At 43.1% G+C, this 27,556-nt stretch overlaps 1 protein-coding gene across 1 annotated transcript; it reads left to right on the top strand.

Annotated features, from left to right (window-relative positions):
• On the top strand, positions 1 to 27,311 carry LOC311247523 (procollagen C-endopeptidase enhancer 2-like; the record flags this gene model as incomplete). Its single annotated transcript, XM_084338562.1, has 8 exons — positions 1 to 109; positions 3,207 to 3,465; positions 5,903 to 6,027; positions 7,480 to 7,616; positions 10,259 to 10,617; positions 24,353 to 24,430; positions 25,030 to 25,200; positions 26,683 to 27,311. Coding segments are annotated over 8 exons (1,369 nt in total), but the record flags the coding sequence as incomplete, so codon positions are not given.
• Positions 27,312 to 27,556: the final 245 nt, after the last annotated feature.

Genomic DNA, 27,556 nt, shown 5'->3' with positions numbered 1-27,556 from the left:
GCCCGTGTTCAACTGTGGAGGAGAGCTGGTGGCAGACTCGGGCTTCGTTGGCAGCGAGGGCTTCCCCAGCTTCTACAAGCCCAACAGCAGATGCATCTGGCGAATCACTGTGAGTCAGTGAGGACCCCCCGACCCTTGACCCTTATACTCATTCACTCCACGCTCGGGGGAATCCATTTCTGGAGTTCACGTTATTAAAATACCTCTGGCATGAGTCTCCCAATAGGGAATACATTTAAAAAGAAAAAAACAGATCCATGACTTTTCCATGGATTTCAATGTGCGTAGGAGGAGTGCTGCTGCCACACCAGACACAGACAAAAAGATCAGTATCACGTTATAACGTGAGGCGTTTATCGTTATAACAAGATGTTTTTCACGTTATTATAACAATATATGTTCACGTTATTACGACGTAACAAACGTATCACATTATAACAAGAAACCTTTCTTGTTATAACAATTATACCATTTATCACCTTGTATCACATGAAACATTTTATGTTTTAAAGTGATAACTTGTGGTTTTAACATAAAACGTTTCACGTTATGAGGTGATAAATAGTATATTGTTATAACAGGATAAATATTTAGAATTTTTAAGCTTCATTAAAAAGAAAATTAATAATGTAAAAATGCTGCATTCCTGTTAGCAGCAGCTAACGTTAGCGACCAATGGCGAGCAACTTCTTTATCTTTTGGCGTTCGCACCTGACTTTTTAAGATTGATGAAATAACTGAAAGACATCAAACTTGCATAAAATATTCAACTATTGACGAATAGACAAATGCAATTTTTGCCATAGCGAATTGTTTGATTTGTCTACTGGTCACATCTGTATTTACAGTACGATTCACGTGTTGCTGTATGTTTGACAGTTGATAGGAGTAGCGTGTTAATTGTACTGTACACTTGATGTGTTCACGAGATATCTGGACAAATTCCTTACTTATGCTAGGAATTCGGCCCTTACACTTCCGGGTAAGTTCCAAACGATATTTTCATTTGGTAGAACTAACCGTAGATATATATAAAGACTAGATGACTCACCCGCGCTGCTGGCCAACGGAGACCGACGTTGCCACATGGCGGCCATCTTGCCACAGGGTAGCACGCCCACTCATAACATGCATGTCTATGGTGCATGTACTATTGACATAACCATAGCTTGCTAAATTTTCAACCGTTTGGTTTGTTAAAAACGTCATACTTATAATGGACTTTCATATGAAAATAAAAACTAATTAAATAAAAAAGAAACCGTTTGTAAATCCGTCAAGATTTCAGCGAGTTAAGAGTATTTTTGTTTGTGCAGATCACTCACCTTAAAGCAGCTACCATAATACGTACCAGAATAGTTAACTGTAGCAAGATGGCCACTGGTGAACTACGCGGGAGACTCCGCCTTGCACCATCTAGTCTTAATATATATCTATGGAACTAACAACCACTCAAATTGTAGCCAACTCCTGTGTGCACAGTGACACACAATGGCGGTTGATGATTTGTTGGAGACATTCTTGTCAAACCAGCAACTGCGTTTTTCATTCAACTGGCTACTCCCCTTTAAATGGGAGCCAACAACAAGGTTTTTGCATCCAAATGTTGCCCCAAATCTTGACTACAACCTTGTGTAATCGGATAATATTTTCCACTTGGGACTTTGGAGATTTTAAATGTTTACTTACAGTCCTCTCTGCACGAGTGCGCTGCTATTTACAGTCCTCTCTGCACGAGTGCGCTGCTATTTACAGTCCTCTCTGCATGAGTGCGCTGCTATTTACAGTCCTCTGCACGAGTGCGCTGCTATTTACAGTCCTCTCTGCACGAGTGCGCTGCTATTTACAGTCCTCTCTGCACGAGTGCGCTGCTATTTACAGTCCTCTCTGCACGAGTGCGCTGCTATTTACAGTCCTCTCTGCACGAGTGCGCTGCTATTTACAGTCCTCTCTGCACGAGTGCGCTGCTATTTACAGTCCTCTCTGCACGAGTGCGCTGCTATTTACAGTCCTCTCTGCACGAGTGCGCTGCTATTTACAGTCCTCTCTGCACGAGTGCGCTGCTATTTACAGTCCTCTCTGCACGAGTGCGCTGCTATTTACAGTCCTCTCTGCACGAGTGCGCTGCTATTTACAGTCCTCTCTGCACGAGTGCGCTGCTATTTACAGTCCTCTCCGCACGAGTGCGCTGCTATTTACAGTCCTCTCCGCACGAGTGCGCTGCTATTTACAGTCCTCTCTGCACGAGTGCGCTGCTATTTACAGTCCTCTCTGCACGAGTGCGCTGCTATTTACAGTCCTCTCTGCACGAGTGCGCTGCTATTTACAGTCCTCTCTGCACGAGTGCGCTGCTATTTACAGTCCTCTCTGCACGAGTGCGCTGCTATTTACAGTCCTCTCTGCACGAGTGCGCTGCTATTTACAGTCCTCTCTGCACGAGTGCGCTGCCATTTACAGTCCTCTCTGCACGAGTGCGCTGCTATTTACAGTCCTCTCTGCACGAGTGCGCTGCCATTTACAGTCCTCTCTGCACGAGTGCGCTGCCATTTACAGTCCTCTCTGCACGAGTGCGCTGCCATTTACACTCTCGGAGCTCAAAAGGCCATATTCTGTGGTCGATCATATTCAGGGTTTGCACAAGGTCCTTGAAGTGCTTAAAGGGCTTGCTTTTTTCAAGGCCTGGAATTCCTTGAAAACAGCTCATCTTTTAACGAGGTGCTTAAAACCTCCTTGAGATTCAAATCAACCATTCGCATTGAACGTTTTGTTCATCCATGATATAGTTCTGAATCACGAAATAAAATGTTTTAATCTAAAGTGTAACTAATTGTCGGAAATTCGTTTTAAAGCCATAAATATTGGATCCGATTTTCTGCAGCATTTAAAAGTGAATTGGATCCTTTTAAATACCCTTTTAAAATGTAAAATAGTGCTTAGAAAAGTACTTGAAAGTCCTTGCAACGTCTGTGGGAATCCTGTATATTGGACCGCGGGTCAAACCAGATTACAGAACGATGCGGTATCAAAAAGATTATTTATTTACTATTTCGCCACAAAAAAACTAACATTTTGATTTTGTTTACGTTGTGTAGACCATCTCAGAGGTGGAATATAATATAAAAAAAAAAAAATCGTTTGACCATAATGCTTGCTGAAAAAAAACTCCACTGGACTTGTTTTCTCTCCTCCTCCTCCGCGTCACGCAGGTCCCAGAGGGCAACGTGGTCATGCTCTCCTTCCGCATCTTCGACCTGGAGGCCGACGCCTCCTGTCGCTACGACTACCTGGACGTGTACAACGGCCACTCCAACATGGTGCAGAAGCTGGGGCGCTTCTGCGGAACCTTCCGGCCCGGCGCCCTCCTCTCCACCACCAACGCCATGATGCTGGAGATGGTGTCGGACGCCGGGACGGGGGGGCGGGGCTTCGTGGCCTACTTCAGCGGCGTCCGGCCGCATGTGGACGGTGAGACGGGGGGGGGGGGGGGGGGGGGGGGGGTGCAGGCTGGCACATGTTAGAGAGGGAGGGCTGCTGATGTCACAAGCGTTTCTTTCATTTTAACCCTTCACTACCACACTACTACCAAAGGGTTAACCCTTTCACTACCACACTACATAAGGTTAACCCTTTCACTACCACACTACAGATGGTTAACCTTTCACTACCACACTACAGAAGGTTAACCCTTTCACTACCACACTACAGAAGGTTAACCTTTCACTACCACACTACAGCAGGTTAACCCTTTCACTACCACACTACAGCAGGTTAACCCTTTCACAACCACACTACAGAAGGTTAATCCTTTCACTACCACACTACAGATGGTTAACCCTTTCACTACCACACTACAGACGGTTAACCTTTCACTACCACACTACAGAAGGTTAACCCTTTCACTACCACACTACAGAAGGTTAACCTTTCACTACCACACTACAGAAGGTTAACCCTTTCACTACCACACTACAGAAGGTTAACCCTTTCACAACCACACTACAGAAGGTTAACCCTTTCACTACCACACTACAGGTTAACCTTTCACTACCACACTACAGAAGGTTAACCCTTTCACTACCACACTACAGAAGGTTAACCCTTTCACCTCCACACTACAGAAGGTTAACCCTTTCACTACCACACTACAGGTTAACCTTTCACTACCACACTACAGAAACCGTCTGTAGTGTGGTAGTGAAAGGTTAACCTTCTGTAGTGTGAGAGTGAAAGGGTTAAAATAATTATATTAATTAAAATGAATAAATTAATTACACTTGTGCATGGGCTAAGTAAAATCAAGAAGCAAAATCCTGAATTGTATCCTTAAAAAAACCTTACATTACAGATGAAAATATTTAACCTCCTTGACTGAAATTAAGGCATGTGTTAGGGGTCTGTGTAGTAAGACTGCAAAATGAGGACGAATAAGGAATTCATTTCAGTATTTTAAGTACCCCTTATTTTATTTACTAGGGTATGTGTGCATACATTCAGGGATGATTAAAGGTGCTGTAAGTGGTATTTTGTTGTTAAAATAAGTGGTCTACATAATACATACAGTACATAATACCTAATAGTTCCACATTCCAACAGCCATCACTGAGTGTCTGGTCAGCAACACTGGTCTCCCAGTCCCTCTGCTCTGCAATAAACACTAAATAGAGATGTTCTGGCATCCTGTTATTACTTTATCCAATCAGGAGAGAGCACTCTCACAGCAAAAATTGTCTGACAAAGATACAAATAAATAAAAACAATTGTTAAGCAAATAAAACCTTTAAATAATCTGCCAGTGCAGTAAGCAAAATTTGTCTTGCCATAAAATATCTATGGTTATCTCTCCTGCCTGGATACAGTGGGAAGAGATACCAGAACATTTATTTTTCATTTACTGCAGAGTGGAGGGACCAAACACTCTATATCAGTGATGGCTGTTGGAATGTAACTTACATTAAAGGAACACGCCAACATTTTGGTAAATTAGCTTACCGTCTTCTCCAGAGAGAGACAAGAAGATAGATACCAGTTTCCTCTCTGTGTGTTCAGTAGAAAGCTATCTGGCTGCACGTTAGCCTAGCTTAGCACAATGAATGGAAGCGGACATGGCCGGTTAGCCTAGGCATTGTCCAACTAACACCTCTCCCGATGGCTAACCGGCCAGATAGCTTTCTACTGAACGCACAGAGTGGAGACTGGTATCTATCTTCTTGTCTCTCTCTGGAGAAGACGGTAAGCTAATTTCCCAAAATGTTGGCGTGTTCCTTTGACACTTATTTGAACTAAAATAAACCACTTACAGCACCTCTAGTTGATAGTAGGGCTGTCCCCGACTAAGGATTTGGATAGTCGACTTTGATTGGCCGAAATTAGCCGATATTCGACTATTAGTCAACTATGAAAAAAAAGATTTTGAAAAAAAAAGTATAATTTTTATTTTATTTTTTATCATTCTATTGGGGCTGTGGGGGGTGCTTAATGTCTGAAGGAGTCGACTGAAGGCTTCTTGTTCTCTGTGAAAGCATGCAATTGGTCCACTGATGGATACATCTTGATATTAGTGTAGTGTGTTCATTAGATGGGTGAAATCCTCTTTCAGTGCCTCTGTGCCTGTTTTCTTAGGCAGTTAGCCTCTGGTATGCACGCCATTAGCGTTAGCCACGCTTCTAGGCCTCTTTTCATTTGGAAAGAATGATACAAAAAAAATATATATAATATATATATAACTTTTTTTGCATTCGACTAAGAGGTTGGCAGTCGACTACGGCTCCTTTCAATCGATTAGTCGTCTATTCGACTAATGGGGGTCAGCCCTAATCCATACTATACATCGAGGTCAGCCCTAGTTGATTGTTACCTGGAGTATCACCAGGGCCTGTTCCTGAAGCTGTATTTCTGTCCCCAGAGCAACACAACTGTGGGGGGGAGATCTCCAAGGCACAGGGCGAGATCCTCACACCCAACTGGCCGGACAACAAGTACCCCCCCGGCGTCACCTGCTCCTGGAGGATCACCGTGGAGCCAGGAATGGTGATTTCACGGGCGCGCACTCACGGCCAAACATTAACCCTTTCACTGCCACACGACAGCCGGTTAACCCTTTCACTGTGACAATACAGAAGGTTAGCCCTTTACTATCACACAACCGACGGCGACGCTCCATCATTAGCATCATTAGCTCCGCGGATGCTAGTGATGGAGCATCGCCATCGGTTGTGTGATAGTAAAGGGTTAACCTTCTGTCGTGTGGCAGTGAAAGGGTTAAGATATTAGCTAAGATAATTATTCCTTTATTGAGGGGGAAATCCCGGGCACCATAGCAGCACAGGGGAGGGGAGGTACAGGTATGGGCAGGGTAATAAAATAAATATAGGCAATACAAATAGATCTGAATATAATGTGTAAACAATATAATTAACTCTGAATATAAAAATGTGAGAAAAGTAAACAGTGGAAACAAAGGTGCAGACGAGGGTCTGTATGCCCTATTGGTTATAATAATGTATGTTACAATAAATATAGGCAATACATATTTGTATCTGAATTAAGGGTGTCAAAGTTAACGCGATATTAACGCGTTAACTCCCGATTCTATTAATGCCACTATTTTTTTTAACTCGAGATTACTTTTTTTTTTTTCTTTTTTACTAGACTTCACTCAGGTGTATTATTGATGCTCTCAATAATGTGTGTGTGTGTGTGTGTGTGTGTGTGTGTGTGTGTGTGTGTGTGTGTGTGTGTGTGTGTGTGTGTGTGTGTGTGTGTGTGTGTGTGTGTGTGTGTGTGTGTGTGTGTGTGTGTGTGTGAGATATAGAGAGAGAGGGGGGTGAGAGAGATGAGGAAGGGGCAAGAGAGAAAGAGAGCTGGGAGAGTGTGTGTGTGAGGGAGAGAGGGGGGTGTGTGATTACTCAGCCCTTGTGTGGGTGAATGCAACAAGTTCCTAACGTTTTCTTTCCCCTATTATTTCATGCACACTTTATTCATTGTTTTAAATTATTATTTTCTTTTAAGTTATTTTGTGCATCACTCTGTTTTGAATTTGATGCAAATTTGCAATGCATGAGGGTCATCCTTTTGTGTTAAATGGCTGCACAAAGCAAGCATTTGTTGACTCGCATGTTGATAAGAGTATTAAAACTTGGAACTTGAAAAAGATCCGTTTAAGGTAAAAAAAAAAAAAAATGCGATTAATTTGAGAGTTAAATATTTTAATCGTTTGACAGCACTAATCTGAATATATACTATGAGAAAAAGTAAACAGTATGTAGATGCAGGTGAGGGTTTGTACCCTAACTGGCATGATATACACCATACGTTATAGTCTGTGCAGGTTTTGGTGGTTATAGAGGTCAGACACACACTTAGGGGTCAGACACTCCTAATAGTTTTCCTAGATGCAATAGTTACAACATGGCCGTATTAGCAATTTCCAACCGGTCCCCAGAGAGTTCAATTATCCGTCTCGTCTGTTTTGGCCGACAGGTGATCGAGGTGAAGTTCGGCAAGTTTGACTTGGAGTCCGACAGCTACTGCCGCTTTGACTACGTGGCGTTCTACAACAGCGGAGAGCGAGACGACTCCCGGCGCATCGGGAAATACTGCGGGGACCGAGCCCCAGAGTGAGTGGTGGCAATAGTGCTCTGCGATGCGTTTGTTAATGATGCTGAGAATGATGTTGTAAATTCTCAAAACCTTTGAGAAACAAGTTTCGATTGGCCTTTTTCATCATCGCTGAGGACTAATTGGGGCTATTAACCCTTTTACTACCACACTACCAAAATTAACCCTTTCACTGCCACACTACAGACGGTTAACCCTTTCACTGCCACACAACACAGGGTTAACCCTTTCACTACCACACTACAGAAGGTTAACCCTTTTACTACCACACTACATACGGGCAGGGCCGCCTGGGAGAAATGCGAGGCCCTGTGCGAGATTTAACGCGAGCCCCCCCCCCCCCCCCCAAGGTAAAAAAAAAAAAAAAAAAAAAATATATATATATATATATATATATATATATTTTTTTTTTTTTTTTTTTTTATACAGTCAACATATTCTTAAATAATAGCGCTGCCCGAGGCGGGGCATGATACAGTCAACATATAGCAAAAGAGAGAGCGAGAGAGAGCTCCCGTTCTACAGTCAATATACAGTGTACAGAGAGAGAGAGAGAGAGACACATTGGAAAGAAATTGAAATGCTATTTGGCCCTAAACAGAGAGTACACAGTGGCAGAATACCTGAGCACTGTGACTGAAGATCCTTGAGCACAGCCTAGCCATCGAGAAAGGCCGCCATAGGCAGACTGTGTGTGTTAGAAAGAGAGAGAGAGAGAGAGAGAGAACATGTGTGTTTGTCATGTGTGTGTGTGTGTTAGAGAGAGACTATAGCATGTATGAGAGATTCAAAAGGACAAAGATCAACACTTAAATCCAACAAGAAGAGGGTCAACAGAGAAACCAAAGCAGCAAGGAGCCAATGGCCGACATCAGCTAAATAGGCTAGCCAGGTACTGTGACACCAGGCCACGTGACACACAGCTTTGGCCAACGGCCCAACGCTACCCAAGCTACACAAACGACCATTCACACACAGCACATGTCGTATCTCCAAATGTTGTGAAGTAGCATATGTTTTGCCTGGAAAAAAACATCGTTATTAACAAAACATTCGGGAGGGGAAGGAAGGAAGAGTGGGGTAATGTCATCATGACATTTTCATTAATCCAAGTTACCTGCACGATGAACGCAGGGCGAAAGGCCGCAAGGTCTCCACGTTGACGAAAGGCCTCTCGCTGGCGGGACAAAAAGAAGCTATGGCCAGAGCCTTGTCATGGTGCAGGCCCGACTACATCTTCTGTCAAAGGGCCTGCTATTCTCAAGGCTAACTGATAGCATCAAACGAACGTTCCCAGCTGACGCTAAACAGCTAACTGGCTAACAGTTAGCTCACACAGTTAGCTACTAGTAGTATTAGCTAGTCGACCGGCTCCAGAGAGAGAAAGAGAGATAGGGTCAGGTGACTCAGATCCACGGCGGGTATATAATCATAAGTTGACTCACCATAACGCAGTATCAACGTGGAAGGAGACTTTCTTGGCCCCACGGTGTAATTTCGGCGTATTGCTGCCTAACAGATTTATCTGCTCACAAGTTCTCTTCTCCTTCTTTTGAAAAGACATCCACTCGCCTCGCCTCGCTAGGTTAGCTAACGCTAGTTAGCATTTAGCTAAGCTAGCTACTAGCCGACATGGCTATACCATGAAAGGCTCCGGCCATTTGTCCCGCTAGCGAGAGGCCTTTCGTCAACGTTCCTTGGTTGGTGACCGACCGACTGATAATGACCGACCTCTTTCTTCGTCTTGGCTATTGGGCATAACTAAGCATAGTCAAAAGCTGCACGCGCGAAAATGTCAAACGCAGCCGACTCACGCTGCCGGCGTACTACACTGTCTACACATGATGTAAGTAAAACCACTCCCTTCGTTGAAACCAATGCTGCTGCAGAACCCCAGAGGCTGAGCTCCAATAGTGAGTATGTCTGCAGCTGCAGGACTGCAGACCCAGGAACAAGTCAGACACATTCTACAAACGTGTCTAATGTGAAATATATAAGCATATAAGCAAAACTAGATTTTAGGTCTGTGATGAAAAAGGGCCTCGCGGGAAGGGGGGCCTCGCAAAAAAAAAAAAAAAAAGAAAATAATAATAATAAAAAAAATTAATAATTTTTTTTTTTTTTTTTTTTTTTTTGCGAGGCCCCCCTTCCCGCGAGGCCCTGTGCGACCGCACTGCTCGCACACCCCCTGAGGCGGCCCTGCATACGGGTAACCCTTTCACTGCCACACTACAGAGGGTTAACCGTCTGTAGTGTGGCAGTGAAAGGGTTAACCTTCTGTAGTGTGGTAGTGAAAGGGTTAAAACAGTTTGAGCCAATTAAGCTACCAATAGACACATTTACACCCACCACAATGAATTAAAGTAATGAACCCAAATATCCATATATTATACATTTAATAACAACATTTGACTGATCACACTCCTCACACAATCCTGCATTAGCTGTGGTTTATCAACACAGTTTATTGCCCTCTGGTTGCATACACATCTTTTGACGTCGTTAAACAAGAAACCCACCTATAAACCAACACAAAAAAAAGTAATTTCCAACACCAGTCCAGTGATGTGCATTGATTTTACATCTGAACTGACAATATATCCTACTCTGCTCTGACCTTTCTCTGCACCGCCCCCCACAGAACCATCGTTACCAATGGCAACGTGCTGCTGGTCCAGTTTGTGTCCGACCTCAGTGTGACGTCCGACGGCTTCATGGCCACCTACACCAGCATCCCGCGTGGGTCTCAGACGCCGACGGTGGACTCGGGACTATCGGGACCTCGAGTGGAGTCGGCCCCCTCCAAACCCGTCAAAGCTGTTTTCAAGCCTGCCGTCACCATCACCACCACCACCAAGCCACCCAGCACCACGACAAGCTATGTAGCTCCAGTGCCCACTAGTAAACCCAAAGCAGTGAAGCCCACCAGGACACGTACACCAGGCGGCGGCGCGGGCCAGGACAGGAAGCCAGTCAGGAAGCCAGACGGGAGGAGGACAGGTGAGGAGAGCATCGCCTGTGTTGTAACGTAATCTGTGTGCTGGTATTGTTGGCTTGGAATTATAAGGTTCCTTTTGAGTTTAACCCCTTCACAACCACACTACAGAAGGTTAACCCTTTCACTACCACACTACAGACTGGAACAGACGGTTAACCGTCTGTAGTGTGGTAGTGAAAGAGTTAACCTTCTGTAGTGTGGTTGTGAAAGGGTTAACATTTTGTAGTGTGGTTGTGAAAGGGTTAACCCTTTGGTAGTGTGGTAGTGAAAGGTAATTGGGATAATGGGCTTTAAAGTGTTAATCCCAAATATTTGTGTGCTTAAAAAAGTCATATTTTATACCTTTTAATTTTTTTTTCAATAGTCATTCCACGTATTCTGTAAGCACTTCTCTAGATACTAGTTTTCCACTGGTGGTGGCCTGATCTGCCATTCCCTCCCAGTATGCTAATGTCATGCTCTGCACGAAACGATGCTGGCGCATGTAGCAAATGACGAAATGCGGAAGAGAGAGGACGGTATAGCCTACTGTTTTCAGTGGTAGAGAGTTTGAATAAACATGGCTGAACATTCAAGAAAAACAACAGAACCCGTGAATAATCAGGACAGTTCAGCATCACAACAAGACAGTTCAGCATCACAACAAGACAGTTCAGCATCACAACAAGACAGTTCAGCATCACAACAAGACAGTTCAGCATCACAACAAGACAGTTCAGCATCACAACAAGACAGTCCTGCATCACAACAAGACAGTTCAGCATCACAACAAGACAGTTCAGCATCACAACAAGACAGTTCAGCATCACAACAAGACAGTTCAGCATCACAACAAGACAGTCCTGCATCACAACAAGACAGTTCAGCATCACAACAAGACAGTCCTGCATCACAACAAGACAGTTCAGCATCACAACAAGACAGTTCAGCATCACAACAAGACAGTTCAGCATCACAACAAGACAGTTCAGCATCACAACAAGACAGTTCAGCATCACAACAAGACAGTTCAGCATCACAACAAGACAGTTCAGCATCACAACAAGACAGTCCTGCATCACAACAAGACAGTTCAGCATCACAACAAGACAGTCCTGCATCACAACAAGACAGTCCTGCATCACAACAAGACAGTTCAGCATCACAACAAGACAGTTCAGCATCACAACAAGACAGTTCAGCATCACAACAACAAGACAGTCCTGCATCACAACAAGACAGTTCAGCATCACAACAAGACAGTTCAGCATCACAACAAGACAGTTCAGCATCACAACAACAAGACAGTTCAGCATCACAACAAGACAGTCCTGCATCACAACAAGACAGTTCAGCATCACAACAAGACAGTCCTGCATCACAACAAGACAGTCCTGCATCACAACAAGACAGTTCAGCATCACAACAAGACAGTTCAGCATCACAACAAGACAGTTCAGCATCACAACAAGACAGTCCTGCATCACAACAAGACAGTCCTGCATCACAACAAGACAGTTCAGCATCACAACAAGACAGTTCAGCATCACAACAACAAGACAGTTCAGCATCACAACAAGACAGTCCTGCATCACAACAAGACAGTTCAGCATCACAACAACAAGACAGTTCAGCATCACAACAAGACAGTTCAGCATCACAACAAGACAGTTCAGCATCACAACAACAAGACAGTTCAGCATCACAACAAGACAGTTCAGCATCACAACAACAAGACAGTTCAGCATCACAACAAGACAGTTCAGCATCACAACAACAAGACAGTCCTGCATCACAACAAGACAGTTCAGCATCACAACAAGACAGTTCAGCATCACAACAAGACAGTTCAGCATCACAACAAGACAGTCCTGCATCACAACAAGACAGTCCTGCATCACAACAAGACAGTTCAGCATCACAACAAGACAGTCCTGCATCACAACAAGACAGTTCAGCATCACAACAAGACAGTTCAGCATCACAACAAGACAGTCCTGCATCACAACAAGACAGTTCAGCATCACAACAAGACAGTTCAGCATCACAACAAGACAGTCCTGCATCACAACAAGACAGTTCAGCATCACAACAAGACAGTTCAGCATCACAACAAGACAGTCCTGCATCACAACAAGACAGTCCTGCATCACAACAAGACAGTCCTGCATCACAACAACAAGACAGTTCAGCATCACAACAAGACAGTTCAGCATCACAACAAGACAGTTCAGCATCACAACAACAAGACAGTTCAGCATCACAACAAGACAGTTCAGCATCACAACAACAAGACAGTTCAGCATCACAACAACAAGACAGTTCAGCATCACAACAACAAGACAGTTCAGCATCACAACAAGACAGTCCTGCATCACAACAAGACAGTTCAGCATCACAACAAGACAGTTCAGCATCACAACAAGACAGTCCTGCATCACAACAAGACAGTTCAGCATCACAACAAGACAGTTCTGCATCACAACAAGACAGTTCAGCATCACAACAAGACAGTTCAGCATCACAACAAGACAGTTCAGCATCACAACAAGACAGTTCAGCATCACAACAACAAGACAGTCCTGCATCACAACAAGACAGTTCAGCATCACAACAAGACAGTTCAGCATCACAACAAGACAGTTCAGCATCACAACAAGACAGTTCAGCATCACAACAAGACAGTTCAGCATCACAACAAGACAGTTCAGCATCACAACAAGACAGTTCAGCATCACAACAAGACAGTCCTGCATCACAACAAGACAGTTCAGCATCACAACAAGACAGTTCAGCATCACAACAACAAGACAGTTCAGCATCACAACAAGACAGTTCAGCATCACAACAACAAGACAGTTCAGCATCACAACAAGACAGTTCAGCATCACAACAAGACAGTTCAGCATCACAACAAGACAGTTCAGCATCACAACAACAAGACAGTTCAGCATCACAACAAGACAGTTCAGCATCACAACAAGACAGTTCAGCATCACAACAAGACAGTTCAGCATCACAACAACAAGACAGTTCAGCATCACAACAAGACAGTTCAGCATCACAACAAGACAGTTCAGCATCACAACAAGACAGTTCAGCATCACAACAAGACAGTTCAGCATCACAACAAGACAGTTCAGCATCACAACAACAAGACAGTTCAGCATCACAACAAGACAGTTCAGCATCACAACAACAAGACAGTTCAGCATCACAACAAGACAGTTCAGCATCACAACAAGACAGTTCAGCATCACAACAAGACAGTTCAGCATCACAACAACAAGACAGTTCAGCATCACAACAAGACAGTTCAGCATCACAACAAGACAGTTCAGCATCACAACAAGACAGTTCATCATCACAACAAGACAGTTCAGCATCACAACAACAAGACAGTCCTGCAGCACAACAAGACAGTTCAGCATCACAACAAGACAGTTCAGCATCACAACAAGACAGTTCAGCATCACAACAAGACAGTTCAGCATCACAACAAGACAGTTCAGCATCACAACAAGACAGTTCAGCATCACAACAAGACAGTCCTGCATCACAACAAGACAGTTCAGCATCACAACAAGACAGTCCTGCATCACAACAAGACAGTCCTGCATCACAACAAGACAGTTCAGCATCACAACAAGACAGTTCAGCATCACAACAAGACAGTCCTGCATCACAACAAGACAGTTCAGCATCACAACAAGACAGTTCAGCATCACAACAAGACAGTCCTGCATCACAACAAGACAGTTCAGCATCACAACAAGACAGTCCTGCATCACAACAAGACAGTTCAGCATCACAACAAGACAGTTCAGCATCACAACAAGACAGTTCAGCATCACAACAAGACAGTTCAGCATCACAACAAGACAGTCCTGCATCACAACAAGACAGTTCAGCATCACAACAACAAGACAGTTCAGCATCACAACAAGACAGTTCAGCATCACAACAAGACAGTTCAGCATCACAACAAGACAGTTCAGCATCACAACAAGACAGTTCAGCATCACAACAAGACAGTTCAGCATCACAACAAGACAGTTCTGCATCACAACAAGACAGTCCTGCATCACAACAAGACAGTCCTGCATCACAACAAGACAGTTCAGCATCACAACAAGACAGTTCAGTATCACAACAAGACAGTTCAGCATCACAACAAGACAGTCCTGCATCACAACAAGACAGTTCAGCATCACAACAAGACAGTCCTGCATCACAACAAGACAGTCCTGCAGCACAACAAGACAGTTCAGCATCACAACAAGACAGTTCAGCATCACAACAAGACAGTTCAGCATCACAACAAGACAGTTCAGCATCACAACAAGACAGTTCAGCATCACAACAAGACAGTCCTGCATCACAACAAGACAGTTCAGCATCACAACAAGACAGTTCAGCATCACAACAAGACAGTTCAGCATCACAACAAGACAGTTCAGCATCACAACAAGACAGTCCTGCATCACAACAAGACAGTTCAGCATCACAACAAGACAGTTCAGCATCACAACAAGACAGTTCAGCATCACAACAAGACAGTTCAGCATCACAACAAGACAGTTCAGCATCACAACAACAAGACAGTTCAGCATCACAACAACAAGACAGTCCTGCATCACAACAAGACAGTTCAGCATCACAACAAGACAGTTCAGCATCACAACAAGACAGTTCAGCATCACAACAACAAGACAGTTCAGCATCACAACAAGACAGTTCAGCATCACAACAACAAGACAGTTCAGCATCACAACAAGACAGTTCAGCATCACAACAAGACAGTTCAGCATCACAACAAGACAGTTCAGCATCACAACAAGACAGTTCAGCATCACAACAACAAGACAGTTCAGCATCACAACAAGACAGTCCTGCATCACAACAAGACAGTTCAGCATCACAACAAGACAGTTCTGCATCACAACAAGACAGTTCAGCATCACAACAAGACAGTTCAGCATCACAACAAGACAGTCCTGCATCACAACAAGACAGTTCAGCATCACAACAAGACAGTTCAGCATCACAACACGACAGTTCAGCATCACAACAAGACAGTCCATCATCACAACAAGACAGTTCAGCATCACAACAAGACAGTTCAGCATCACAACAAGACAGTTCAGCATCACAACAAGACAGTCCTGCATCACAACAAGACAGTTCAGCATCACAACAAGACAGTTCAGCATCACAACAAGACAGTTCAGCATCACAACAAGACAGTTCAGCATCACAACAAGACAGTTCAGCATCACAACAAGACAGTTCAGCATCACAACAAGACAGTTCAGCATCACAACAAGACAGTTCAGCATCACAACAAGACAGTTCAGCATCACAACAAGACAGTTCAGCATCACAACAAGACAGTTCAGCATCACAACAAGACAGTTCAGCATCACAACAAGACAGTTCAGCATCACAACAAGACAGTTCAGCATCACAACAAGACAGTTCAGCATCACAACAAGACAGTTCAGCATCACAACAACAAGACAGTTCAGCATCACAACAAGACAGTTCAGCATCACAACAAGACAGTTCAGCATCACAACAAGACAGTTCAGCATCACAACAAGACAGTTCAGCATCACAACAAGACAGTTCAGCATCACAACAAGACAGTTCAGCATCACAACAAGACAGTCCTGCATCACAACAAGACAGTCCTGCATCACAACAAGACAGTTCAGCATCACAACAAGACAGTTCAGCATCACAACAAGACAGTCCTGCATCACAACAAGACAGTCCTGCATCACAACAAGACAGTTCAGCATCACAACAAGACAGTTCAGCATCACAACAAGACAGTTCAGCATCACAACAAGACAGTTCAGCATCACAACAAGACAGTTCAGCATCACAACAAGACAGTTCAGCATCACAACAAGACAGTCCTGCATCACAACAAGACAGTTCAGCATCACAACAAGACAGTTCAGCATCACAACACGACAGTTCAGCATCACAACAAGACAGTTCAGCATCACAACAAGACAGTCCTGCATCACAACAAGACAGTTCAGCATCACAACAAGACAGTTCAGCATCACAACAAGACAGTCCTGCATCACAACAAGACAGTTCAGCATCACAACAAGACAGTTCAGCATCACAACAAGACAGTTCAGCATCACAACAAGACAGTTCAGCATCACAACAAGACAGTTCAGCATCACAACAACAAGACAGTTCAGCATCACAACAAGACAGTTCAGCATCACAACAAGACAGTCCTGCATCACAACAAGACAGTTCAGCATCACAACAAGACAGTCCTGCATCACAACAAGACAGTTCAGCATCACAACAAGACAGTTCAGCATCACAACAAGACAGTTCAGCATCACAACAAGACAGTTCAGCATCACAACAAGACAGTTCAGCATCACAACAAGACAGTCCTGCATCACAACAAGACAGTCCTGCATCACAACAAGACAGTTCAGCATCACAACAAGACAGTTCAGCATCACAACAAGACAGTTCAGCATCACAACAAGACAGTTCAGCATCACAACAAGACAGTTCAGCATCACAACAAGACAGTTCAGCATCACAACAAGACAGTTCAGCATCACAACAAGACAGTCCTGCATCACAACAAGACAGTTCAGCATCACAACAAGACAGTTCAGCAGCACAACAAGACAGTTCAGCATCACAACAAGACAGTCCTGCATCACAACAAGACAGTTCAGCATCACAACAAGACAGTCCTGCATCACAACAAGACAGTTCAGCATCACAACAAGACAGTCCTGCATCACAACAAGACAGTTCAGCATCACAACAAGACAGTTCAGCATCACAACAAGACAGTTCAGCATCACAACAAGACAGTCCTGCATCACAACAAGACAGTTCAGCATCACAACAAGACAGTCCTGCATCACAACAAGACAGTTCAGCATCACAACAACAAGACAGTTCAGCATCACAACAACAAGACAGTTCAGCATCACAACAACAAGACAGTTCAGCATCACAACAACAAGACAGTTCAGCATCACAACAACAAGACAGTCCTGCATCACAACAAGACAGTTCAGCATCACAACAAGACAGTCCTGCATCACAACAAGACAGTTCAGCATCAGAACAAGACAGTTCAGCATCACAACAAGACAGTTCAGCATCACAACAAGACAGTTCAGCATCACAACAAGACAGTTCAGCATCACAACAAGACAGTTCAGCATCAGAACAAGACAGTTCAGCATCACAACAAGACAGTCCTGCATCACAACAAGACAGTTCAGCATCACAACAAGACAGTTCAGCATCAGAACAAGACAGTTCAGCATCACAACAAGACAGTTCAGCATCACAACAACAAGACAGTTCAGCATCACAACAAGACAGTCCTGCATCACAACAAGACAGTTCAGCATCACAACAAGACAGTTCAGCATCACAACAAGACAGTTCAGCATCAGAACAAGACAGTTCAGCATCACAACAAGACAGTTCAGCATCACAACAACAAGACAGTTCAGCATCACAACAAGACAGTTCAGCATCACAACAAGACAGTTCAGCATCAGAACAAGACAGTTCAGCATCACAACAAGACAGTTCAGCATCACAACAACAAGACAGTTCAGCATCACAACAACAAGACAGTTCATCATCACAACAACAAGACAGTTCAGCATCACAACAACAAGACAGTTCAGCATCACAACAAGACAGTTCAGCATCAGAACAAGACAGTTCAGCATCACAACAACAAGACAGTTCAGCATCACAACAACAAGACAGTTCAGCATCACAACAAGACAGTTCAGCATCACAACAAGACAGTTCAGCATCACAACAAGACAGTTCAGCATCACAACAAGACAGTTCAGCATCACAACAAGACAGTCCTGCATCACAACAAGACAGTTCAGCATCACAACAAGACAGTTCAGCATCACAACAAGACAGTTCAGCATCACAACAAGACAGTCCTGCATCACAACAACAAGACAGTTCAGCATCACAACAAGACAGTTCAGCATCACAACAACAAGACAGTCCTGCATCACAACAAGACAGTTCAGCATCACAACAAGACAGTTCAGCATCACAACAAGACAGTTCAGCATCACAACAACAAGACAGTTCAGCATCACAACAAGACAGTTCAGCATCACAACAAGACAGTCCTGCATCACAACAAGACAGTCCTGCATCACAACAAGACAGTTCAGCATCACAACAAGACAGTTCTGCATCACAACAAGACAGTCCTGCATCACAACAAGACAGTTCAGCATCACAACAAGACAGTTCAGGATCACAACAACAAGACAGTTCAGCATCACAACAACAAGACAGTTCTGCATCACAACAAGACAGTCCTGCATCACAACAAGACAGTTCAGGATCACAACAACAAGACAGTTCAGCATCACAACAACAAGACAGTTCAGCATCACAACAAGACAGTTCAGCATCACAACAAGACAGTTCAGCATCACAACAAGACAGTTCTGCATCACAACAAGACAGTTCTGCATCACAACAAGACAGTTCAGCATCACAACAAGACAGTTCAGCATCACAACAAGACAGTTCAGCATCACAACAAGACAGTTCAGCATCACAACAAGACAGTCCTGCATCACAACAAGACAGTCCTGCATCACAACAAGACAGTTCAGCATCACAACAAGACAGTCCTGCATCACAACAAGACAGTTCAGCATCACAACAAGACAGTTCAGCATCACAACAAGACAGTCCTGCATCACAACAAGACAGTCCTGCATCACAACAAGACAGTTCAGCATCACAACAAGACAGTCCTGCATCACAACAAGACAGTCCTGCATCACAACAACAAGACAGTTCAGCATCACAACAAGACAGTTCAGCATCACAACAAGACAGTTCAGCATCACAACAACAAGACAGTTCAGCATCACAACAAGACAGTCCTGCATCACAACAACAAGACAGTTCAGCATCACAACAAGACAGTTCAGCATCACAACAAGACACTCCTGCATCACAACAAGACAGTTCAGCATCACAACAACAAGACAGTTCAGCATCACAACAAGACAGTTCAGCATCACAACAACAAGACAGTTCAGCATCACAACAACAAGACAGTTCAGCATCACAACAACAAGACAGTTCAGCATCACAACAACAAGACAGTTCAGCATCACAACAACAAGACAGTTCAGCATCACAACAAGACAGTCCTGCATCACAACAAGACAGTTCAGCATCACAACAAGACAGTTCAGCATCACAACAAGACAGTTCAGCATCACAACAAGACAGTTCAGTATCACAACAAGACAGTTCAGCATCACAACAAGACAGTCCTGCATCACAACAAGACAGTTCAGCATCACAACAAGACAGTTCAGCATCACAACAAGACAGTTCAGCATCACAACAAGACAGTTCAGCATCACAACAAGACAGTTCAGCATCACAACAAGACAGTCCTGCATCACAACAAGACAGTTCAGCATCACAACAAGACAGTCCTGCATCACAACAAGACAGTTCAGCATCACAACAAGACAGTTCAGCATCACAACAAGACAGTCCTGCATCACAACAAGACAGTCCTGCATCACAACAAGACAGTTCAGCATCACAACAAGACAGTCCTGCATCACAACAAGACAGTCCTGCATCACAACAACAAGACAGTTCAGCATCACAACAAGACAGTTCAGCATCACAACAAGACAGTTCAGCATCACAACAACAAGACAGTTCAGCATCACAACAAGACAGTCCTGCATCACAACAACAAGACAGTTCAGCATCACAACAAGACAGTTCAGCATCACAACAAGACACTCCTGCATCACAACAAGACAGTTCAGCATCACAACAACAAGACAGTTCAGCATCACAACAAGACAGTTCAGCATCACAACAACAAGACAGTTCAGCATCACAACAACAAGACAGTTCAGCATCACAACAACAAGACAGTTCAGCATCACAACAACAAGACAGTTCAGCATCACAACAACAAGACAGTTCAGCATCACAACAAGACAGTCCTGCATCACAACAAGACAGTTCAGCATCACAACAAGACAGTTCAGCATCACAACAAGACAGTTCAGCATCACAACAAGACAGTTCAGTATCACAACAAGACAGTTCAGCATCACAACAAGACAGTCCTGCATCACAACAAGACAGTTCAGCATCACAACAAGACAGTTCAGCATCACAACAAGACAGTTCAGCATCACAACAAGACAGTTCAGCATCACAACAAGACAGTTCAGCATCACAACAAGACAGTCCTGCATCACAACAAGACAGTCCTGCATCACAACAAGACAGTCCTGCATCACAACAAGACAGTTCAGCATCACAACAAGACAGTTCAGCATCACAACAAGACAGTTCAGCATCACAACAAGACAGTTCAGCATCACAACAAGACAGTTCAGCATCACAACAAGACAGTTCAGCATCACAACAAGACAGTCCTGCATCACAACAAGACAGTCCTGCATCACAACAAGACAGTCCTGCATCACAACAAGACAGTTCAGCATCACAACAAGACAGTTCAGCATCACAACAAGACAGTCCTGCATCACAACAAGACAGTTCAGCATCACAACAAGACAGTTCAGCATCACAACAAGACAGTTCAGCATCACAACAAGACAGTTCATCATCACAACAACAAGACAGTTCAGCATCACAACAAGACAGTTCAGCATCACAACAAGACAGTTCATCATCACAACAACAAGACAGTTCAGCATCACAACAAGACAGTTCAGCATCACAACAAGACAGTTCAGCATCACAACAACAAGACAGTTCAGCATCACAACAAGACAGTCCTGCATCACAACAAGACAGTTCAGCATCACAACAAGACAGTTCAGCATCACAACAAGACAGTTCAGCATCACAACACAGCATCACAACAAGACAGTTCAGCATCACAACAAGACAGTTCAGCATCACAACAAGACAGTTCAGCATCACAACAAGACAGTTCAGCATCACAACAAGACAGTTCAGCATCACAACAAGACAGTTCAGCATCACAACAAGACAGTTCAGCATCACAACAAGACAGTCCTGCATCACAACAAGACAGTCCTGCATCACAACAAGACAGTCCTGCATCACAACAAGACAGTCCTGCATCACAACAAGACAGTCCAACATCACAACAAGACAGTCCTGCATCACAACAAGACAGTTCAGCATCACAACAAGACAGTCCTGCATCACAACAAGACAGTCCTGCATCACAACAAGACAGTTCAGCATCACAACAAGACAGTTCAGCATCACAACAAGACAGTTCAGCATCACAACAAGACAGTTCAGCATCACAACAAGACAGTGCAGCATCACAACAAGACAGTCCTGCATCACAACAAGACAGTTCAGCATCACAACAAGACAGTTCAGCATCACAACAAGACAGTTCAGCATCACAACAAGACAGTCCTGCATCACAACAAGACAGTTCAGCATCACAACAAGACAGTTCAGCATCACAACAAGACAGTTCAGCATCACAACAAGACAGTTCAGCATCACAACAAGACAGTTCAGCATCACAACAAGACAGTTCAGTATCACAACAAGACAGTTCAGCATCACAACAAGACAGTTCAGCATCACAACAAGACAGTTCAGCATCACAACAAGACAGTTCAGCATCACAACAAGACAGTTCAGCATCACAACAAGACAGTTCAGCATCACAACAAGACAGTTCAGCATCACAACAAGACAGTTCAGCATCACAACAAGACAGTTCAGCATCACAACAAGACAGTTCAGTATCACAACAAGACAGTTCAGCATCACAACAAGACAGTTCAGCATCACAACAAGACAGTTCAGCATCACAACAAGACAGTCCTGCATCACAACAAGACAGTTCAGCATCACAACAAGACAGTTCAGCATCACAACAAGACAGTCCTGCATCACAACAAGACAGTTCAGCATCACAACAAGACAGTTCAGCATCACAACAAGACAGTTCAGCATCACAACAAGACAGTTCAGCATCACAACAACAAGACAGTTCAGCATCACAACAAGACAGTTCAGCATCACAACAAGACAGTCCTGCATCACAACAAGACAGTTCAGCATCACAACAAGACAGTTCAGCATCACAACAAGACAGTTCAGCATCACAACAAGACAGTTCAGCATCACAACAACAAGACAGTTCAGCATCACAACAAGACAGTTCAGCATCACAACAACAAGACAGTTCAGCATCACAACAAGACAGTTCAGCATCACAACAAGACAGTCCTGCATCACAACAAGACAGTTCAGCATCACAACAAGACAGTTCAGCATCACAACAACAAGACAGTTCAGCATCACAACAAGACAGTCCTGCATCACAACAAGACAGTTCTGCATCACAACAAGACAGTTCAGCATCACAACAAGACAGTTCAGCATCACAACAAGACAGTTCAGCATCACAACAAGACAGTTCAGCATCACAACAAGACAGTTCAGCATCACAACAACAAGACAGTTCAGCATCACAACAAGACAGTTCAGCATCACAACAAGACAGTTCAGCATCACAACAAGACAGTCCTGCATCACAACAAGACAGTCCTGCATCACAACAAGACAGTTCAGCATCACAACAAGACAGTTCAGCATCACAACAAGACAGTCCTGCATCACAACAAGACAGTTCAGCATCACAACAAGACAGTTCAGCATCACAACAAGACAGTTCAGCATCACAACAAGACAGTTCAGCATCACAACAAGACAGTTCAGCATCACAACAAGACAGTTCAGCATCACAACAAGACAGTTCAGCATCACAACAAGACAGTTCAGCATCACAACAAGACAGTCCTGCATCACAACAAGACAGTTCAGCATCACAACAAGACAGTCCTGCATCACAACAAGACAGTCCTGCATCACAACAAGACAGTCCTGCATCACAACAAGACAGTTCAGCATCACAACAAGACAGTTCAGCATCACAACAAGACAGTCCTGCATCACAACAAGACAGTCCTGCATCACAACAAGACAGTCCTGCATCACAACAAGACAGTCCTGCATCACAACAAGACAGTTCAGCATCACAACAAGACAGTTCAGCATCACAACAAGACAGTTCAGCATCACAACAAGACAGTTCAGCATCACAACAAGACAGTTCAGCATCACAACAACAAGACAGTTCAGCATCACAACAAGACAGTTCAGCATCACAACAAGACAGTTCAGCATCACAACAAGACAGTTCAGCATCACAACAAGACAGTTCAGCATCACAACAAGACAGTTCAGCATCACAACAAGACAGTTCAGCATCACAACAAGACAGTTCAGCATCACAACAAGACAGTTCAGCATCACAACAAGACAGTTCAGCATCACAACAAGACAGTTCAGCATCACAACAAGACAGTTCAGCATCACTAGTATAGGCAAGAAAGGAACCACGTCGGTTTGTTTGGGTAGTTTCGAATGGAAATCTGGGATCTGTAGTTTGGAAATGCACTGAATTTACCACCAGTCACCACACTGCCAAATCCACCTAACAGGCGATCTTCAGGATTAACACTTTAATGCTTTGTTTATTTCTTTTTTTGCATCTCATTATAGTAAAGGACTTGTTAGCTACATTATATCAACAACCAACATGTCCGAGGGTTATGGTTTGTGCAGGTGTTTATGTGTTTAACTGTGCCTAAACTGCCTATGCTTGTGTTGTAGGCCCGGTAAACCCACTGTGTGCCAAGGCATGCAAACGAGATGGAACCATCAAGACAAGTTACTGTGCCAGTGAATTTGGTGAGTTCCATAGACTTCAAAGCAGAAATGACATTATGACCCGGTGACATTACTGGATGAATGAATGATTGAATGAATGATTGAATGATTTTTTTTTTTTTTTTTTTTTTACAAAACATAGTAGTAGAACTTCTAAAAAAAATTACAGAAAAGGTGTAGGCTGAAGCTGAGGCTTATAATTGCCTACCCTTTTTACATTACATTACACTATTTACATTACATTACACTATTTACACAAAAAAATTAAATACAAAAAGAAACATAATTCAGTATATCATTTAGCAAAGGTTGCAAACGTTTCATAGTTTTTATTTATTTATGTTTTTCTTTTTTTAATACGTTTTCTTTTTTTATATATGTATGTTTTTCTTTTTCCCTTTGTCACTATTTGAACACAGCTATGTTATAGATGAAATATAACTAGGATAATAATGAGGTTTTATATTTATGTATCACCTTATATTTGAGTAATTTCTTAAAAGTATGTAGCGAACTAAAATAGTTTACTTCTATTAAATAGCTATTCCATAATTTTGCCCTAAATCGACTTTTAATATTTTTGACTCACACTGTAACGCCATCGCCTCCCTCTCTCCCAGTGATTACAGGGAAGGTGTCGGGTCTGTCACCGGGTCCAAAGGGCACCGTTCTGGTCAGTGTCTCCCTCATCAAGACCTACAAGGCCGGCCGGCTGATCATCACCCAGGCTGGGGAGGCCATGTCCGTGAAGCTGGTGTCCGAATGCAAGAAGTGCCCACTTCTGCGCAGAGGTATTTTGATTATTGTTTTTTTTTATTGGTGCGGGTCAATTCACTTTTAGACTCAGTAGATCCAGGAGGTGAATTTATTTTTCTAAATGAAAACACTGACATATTTTAGAACAAAATTTGTGCTGCAATTTGTAGTTGAATTTTGAATTTAATGCAAATCACAGTAGGACTGAACAATTAATCGATTTTAAATCGAAATCGTGATTTGAAATGATGCAATTAGCAAATTGCAAAAACCAGGAAGTCCCATTGAGATACAAGATCTCCTTTGCAAGTTGTTGTTATTGTTGTAGGAGCGGTTTGGGAGAGGGAGGTAAGGGGTTTTAGATTGTGTGTTGTGAGGTTTAGACTTCAGAGAGGGAGAGTGAAGTACAGAAAAAAAAGGTACCGGTATCGATTCCCAGGTAAAAAGAAAAATGTTCAGGCTCGGTGTCCCGAACAGACCCACCACGTAGGCCAGATGCAAGCCGCATTTTACAATAAACCTCTGTGGGGCTGCTTACAAAAAATTATTATTATAATCGCACATTTTATCGCAATCGCAATATCTGTCAGAAAAATCGCAATTAGATTATTTCCCAAAATCGTGCAGCCTTAAATCTCACACACACACACGCACGCACGCACGCACGCACGCACGCACGCACGCACGCACGCACGCACGCACGCACGCACGCACGCAACACACACACACACACACACACACACACACACACACACACACACACACACACACACACACACACACACACACACACACACACACACACACACACATCCACCTACTAGGAACCCAGTAGCTGACTCCCACCTAAAAGGACAATATACTTCGATTCGATTCGATTTAGACTATTGGATTATTAGATTATATATTGCATATATTTAGCATTTAGCATTTCGTTTTTTTTAGATTATATGTTAGACTAGGTTTAGATTATTAGATTATATATTGTAACTATATGTATAGTAGGGCAAAATAACTGAGAGGGCATACATAACCTCATCTCGCACCTTGTTGCCCATATGCGCATGTCCAGAGTTAATTATATTGTATATTGTTTACACTGCCTTTTCATTCTATTTTTTTTAGTTCTCCACTGTACTATAATTCTGTGACCTGTACCTGTATGTCTTCTACAACCTGTACCCCCCCTCCCCTCCCCCATGCTGCTATGATACCGAATTTCCCCAATGGGATCAATAAAGGAATATCTTATCTTATCTTACACACATGTTCTATTATATAATGTATTATTCTATATTATGCTTCTATATACTATACTATTATACTATATAATTGTATTATTTTTATTTTTATTATACTATAACTAAATCATACTATTTATACTACACTATATTATACAGTATTATACAATATTTGTATATATTATTATTCTATGTTAATCACACACACACACACACACACACACACATACTCAGACATAAATTGACTCAATAACATTGATAATTTCTTCCTGCTAGGTATGAACTACATCATCATGGGCCAAGTGAACGAGGATGGACGTGGCACGCTGGCACCTGGAGCCTTCACAGCCCCTTACAAGGCCCCCCACCAGAAACTGTTAACCAACATCAGCAACCAGCCCTGTTAACCCCTTCACTGCCACACGACAAAGGGTTAACCCTTTCAAAACCACACAACAAAGGGTTAACCCTTTCACGGCCACACAGCGAAGGGTTAACCCTTTCACTGCCACACTACAGACGGTTAACCCTTTCACTACCACACTACAGAAGGTTAACCCTTTCACAACCACACTACAGAAGGTTAAAACCCTTTCACTACCACACTACAAAAGGTTAACCCTGTCACAACCACAATACAGAAGGTTACCCCTTTCACTACCACCATACAGAGGGTTAACCCTTTCACTACCACTAACCATCTGTAGTGTGGTAGTGAACGGGTTAACTTCACCCCAAAATCTGTTCTGGATTGCCACCAATTGGTTACAATGCAAAATAAGGATCTATTAAAAGCACAATATTGCCAGTTTTAGCCACTGATTTAAAGGAATTATATGTCATTTTTTATGTTTTGTACCCGCATCTCTTTTGTAATTTATGTCAAAATAAAGGATTTAACTCTTTTTTTGAGGGGCTTTGCAGCATGTTGCCTGACAGATGAAACAAACATACCTTTTTGTAGCCTTAGTATTGTGACAGTTTCCTCAGTGCTTGTTGAGTATAAAGACGTGTTTCTTGTTTTACCAAACGTTGCTAGCTGTGTGCAGAAAGGAGGCAATTAATAATGTCTTGATAGTCACAGCCAATGCAGGACCGTGATCATGAGCAATATTTAATTTTCCTTGTTAACAATTTAATTTGCACCCAC

The sequence above is a fragment of the Notolepis coatsorum genome (assembly GCF_963971535.1).
Source record: "Notolepis coatsorum genome assembly, contig: SCAFFOLD_510, whole genome shotgun sequence".
NCBI classification, from domain to species: Eukaryota; Metazoa; Chordata; class Actinopteri; order Aulopiformes; family Paralepididae; genus Notolepis; species Notolepis coatsorum.
This window is presented reverse-complemented; position numbering and strand designations above follow the sequence as displayed.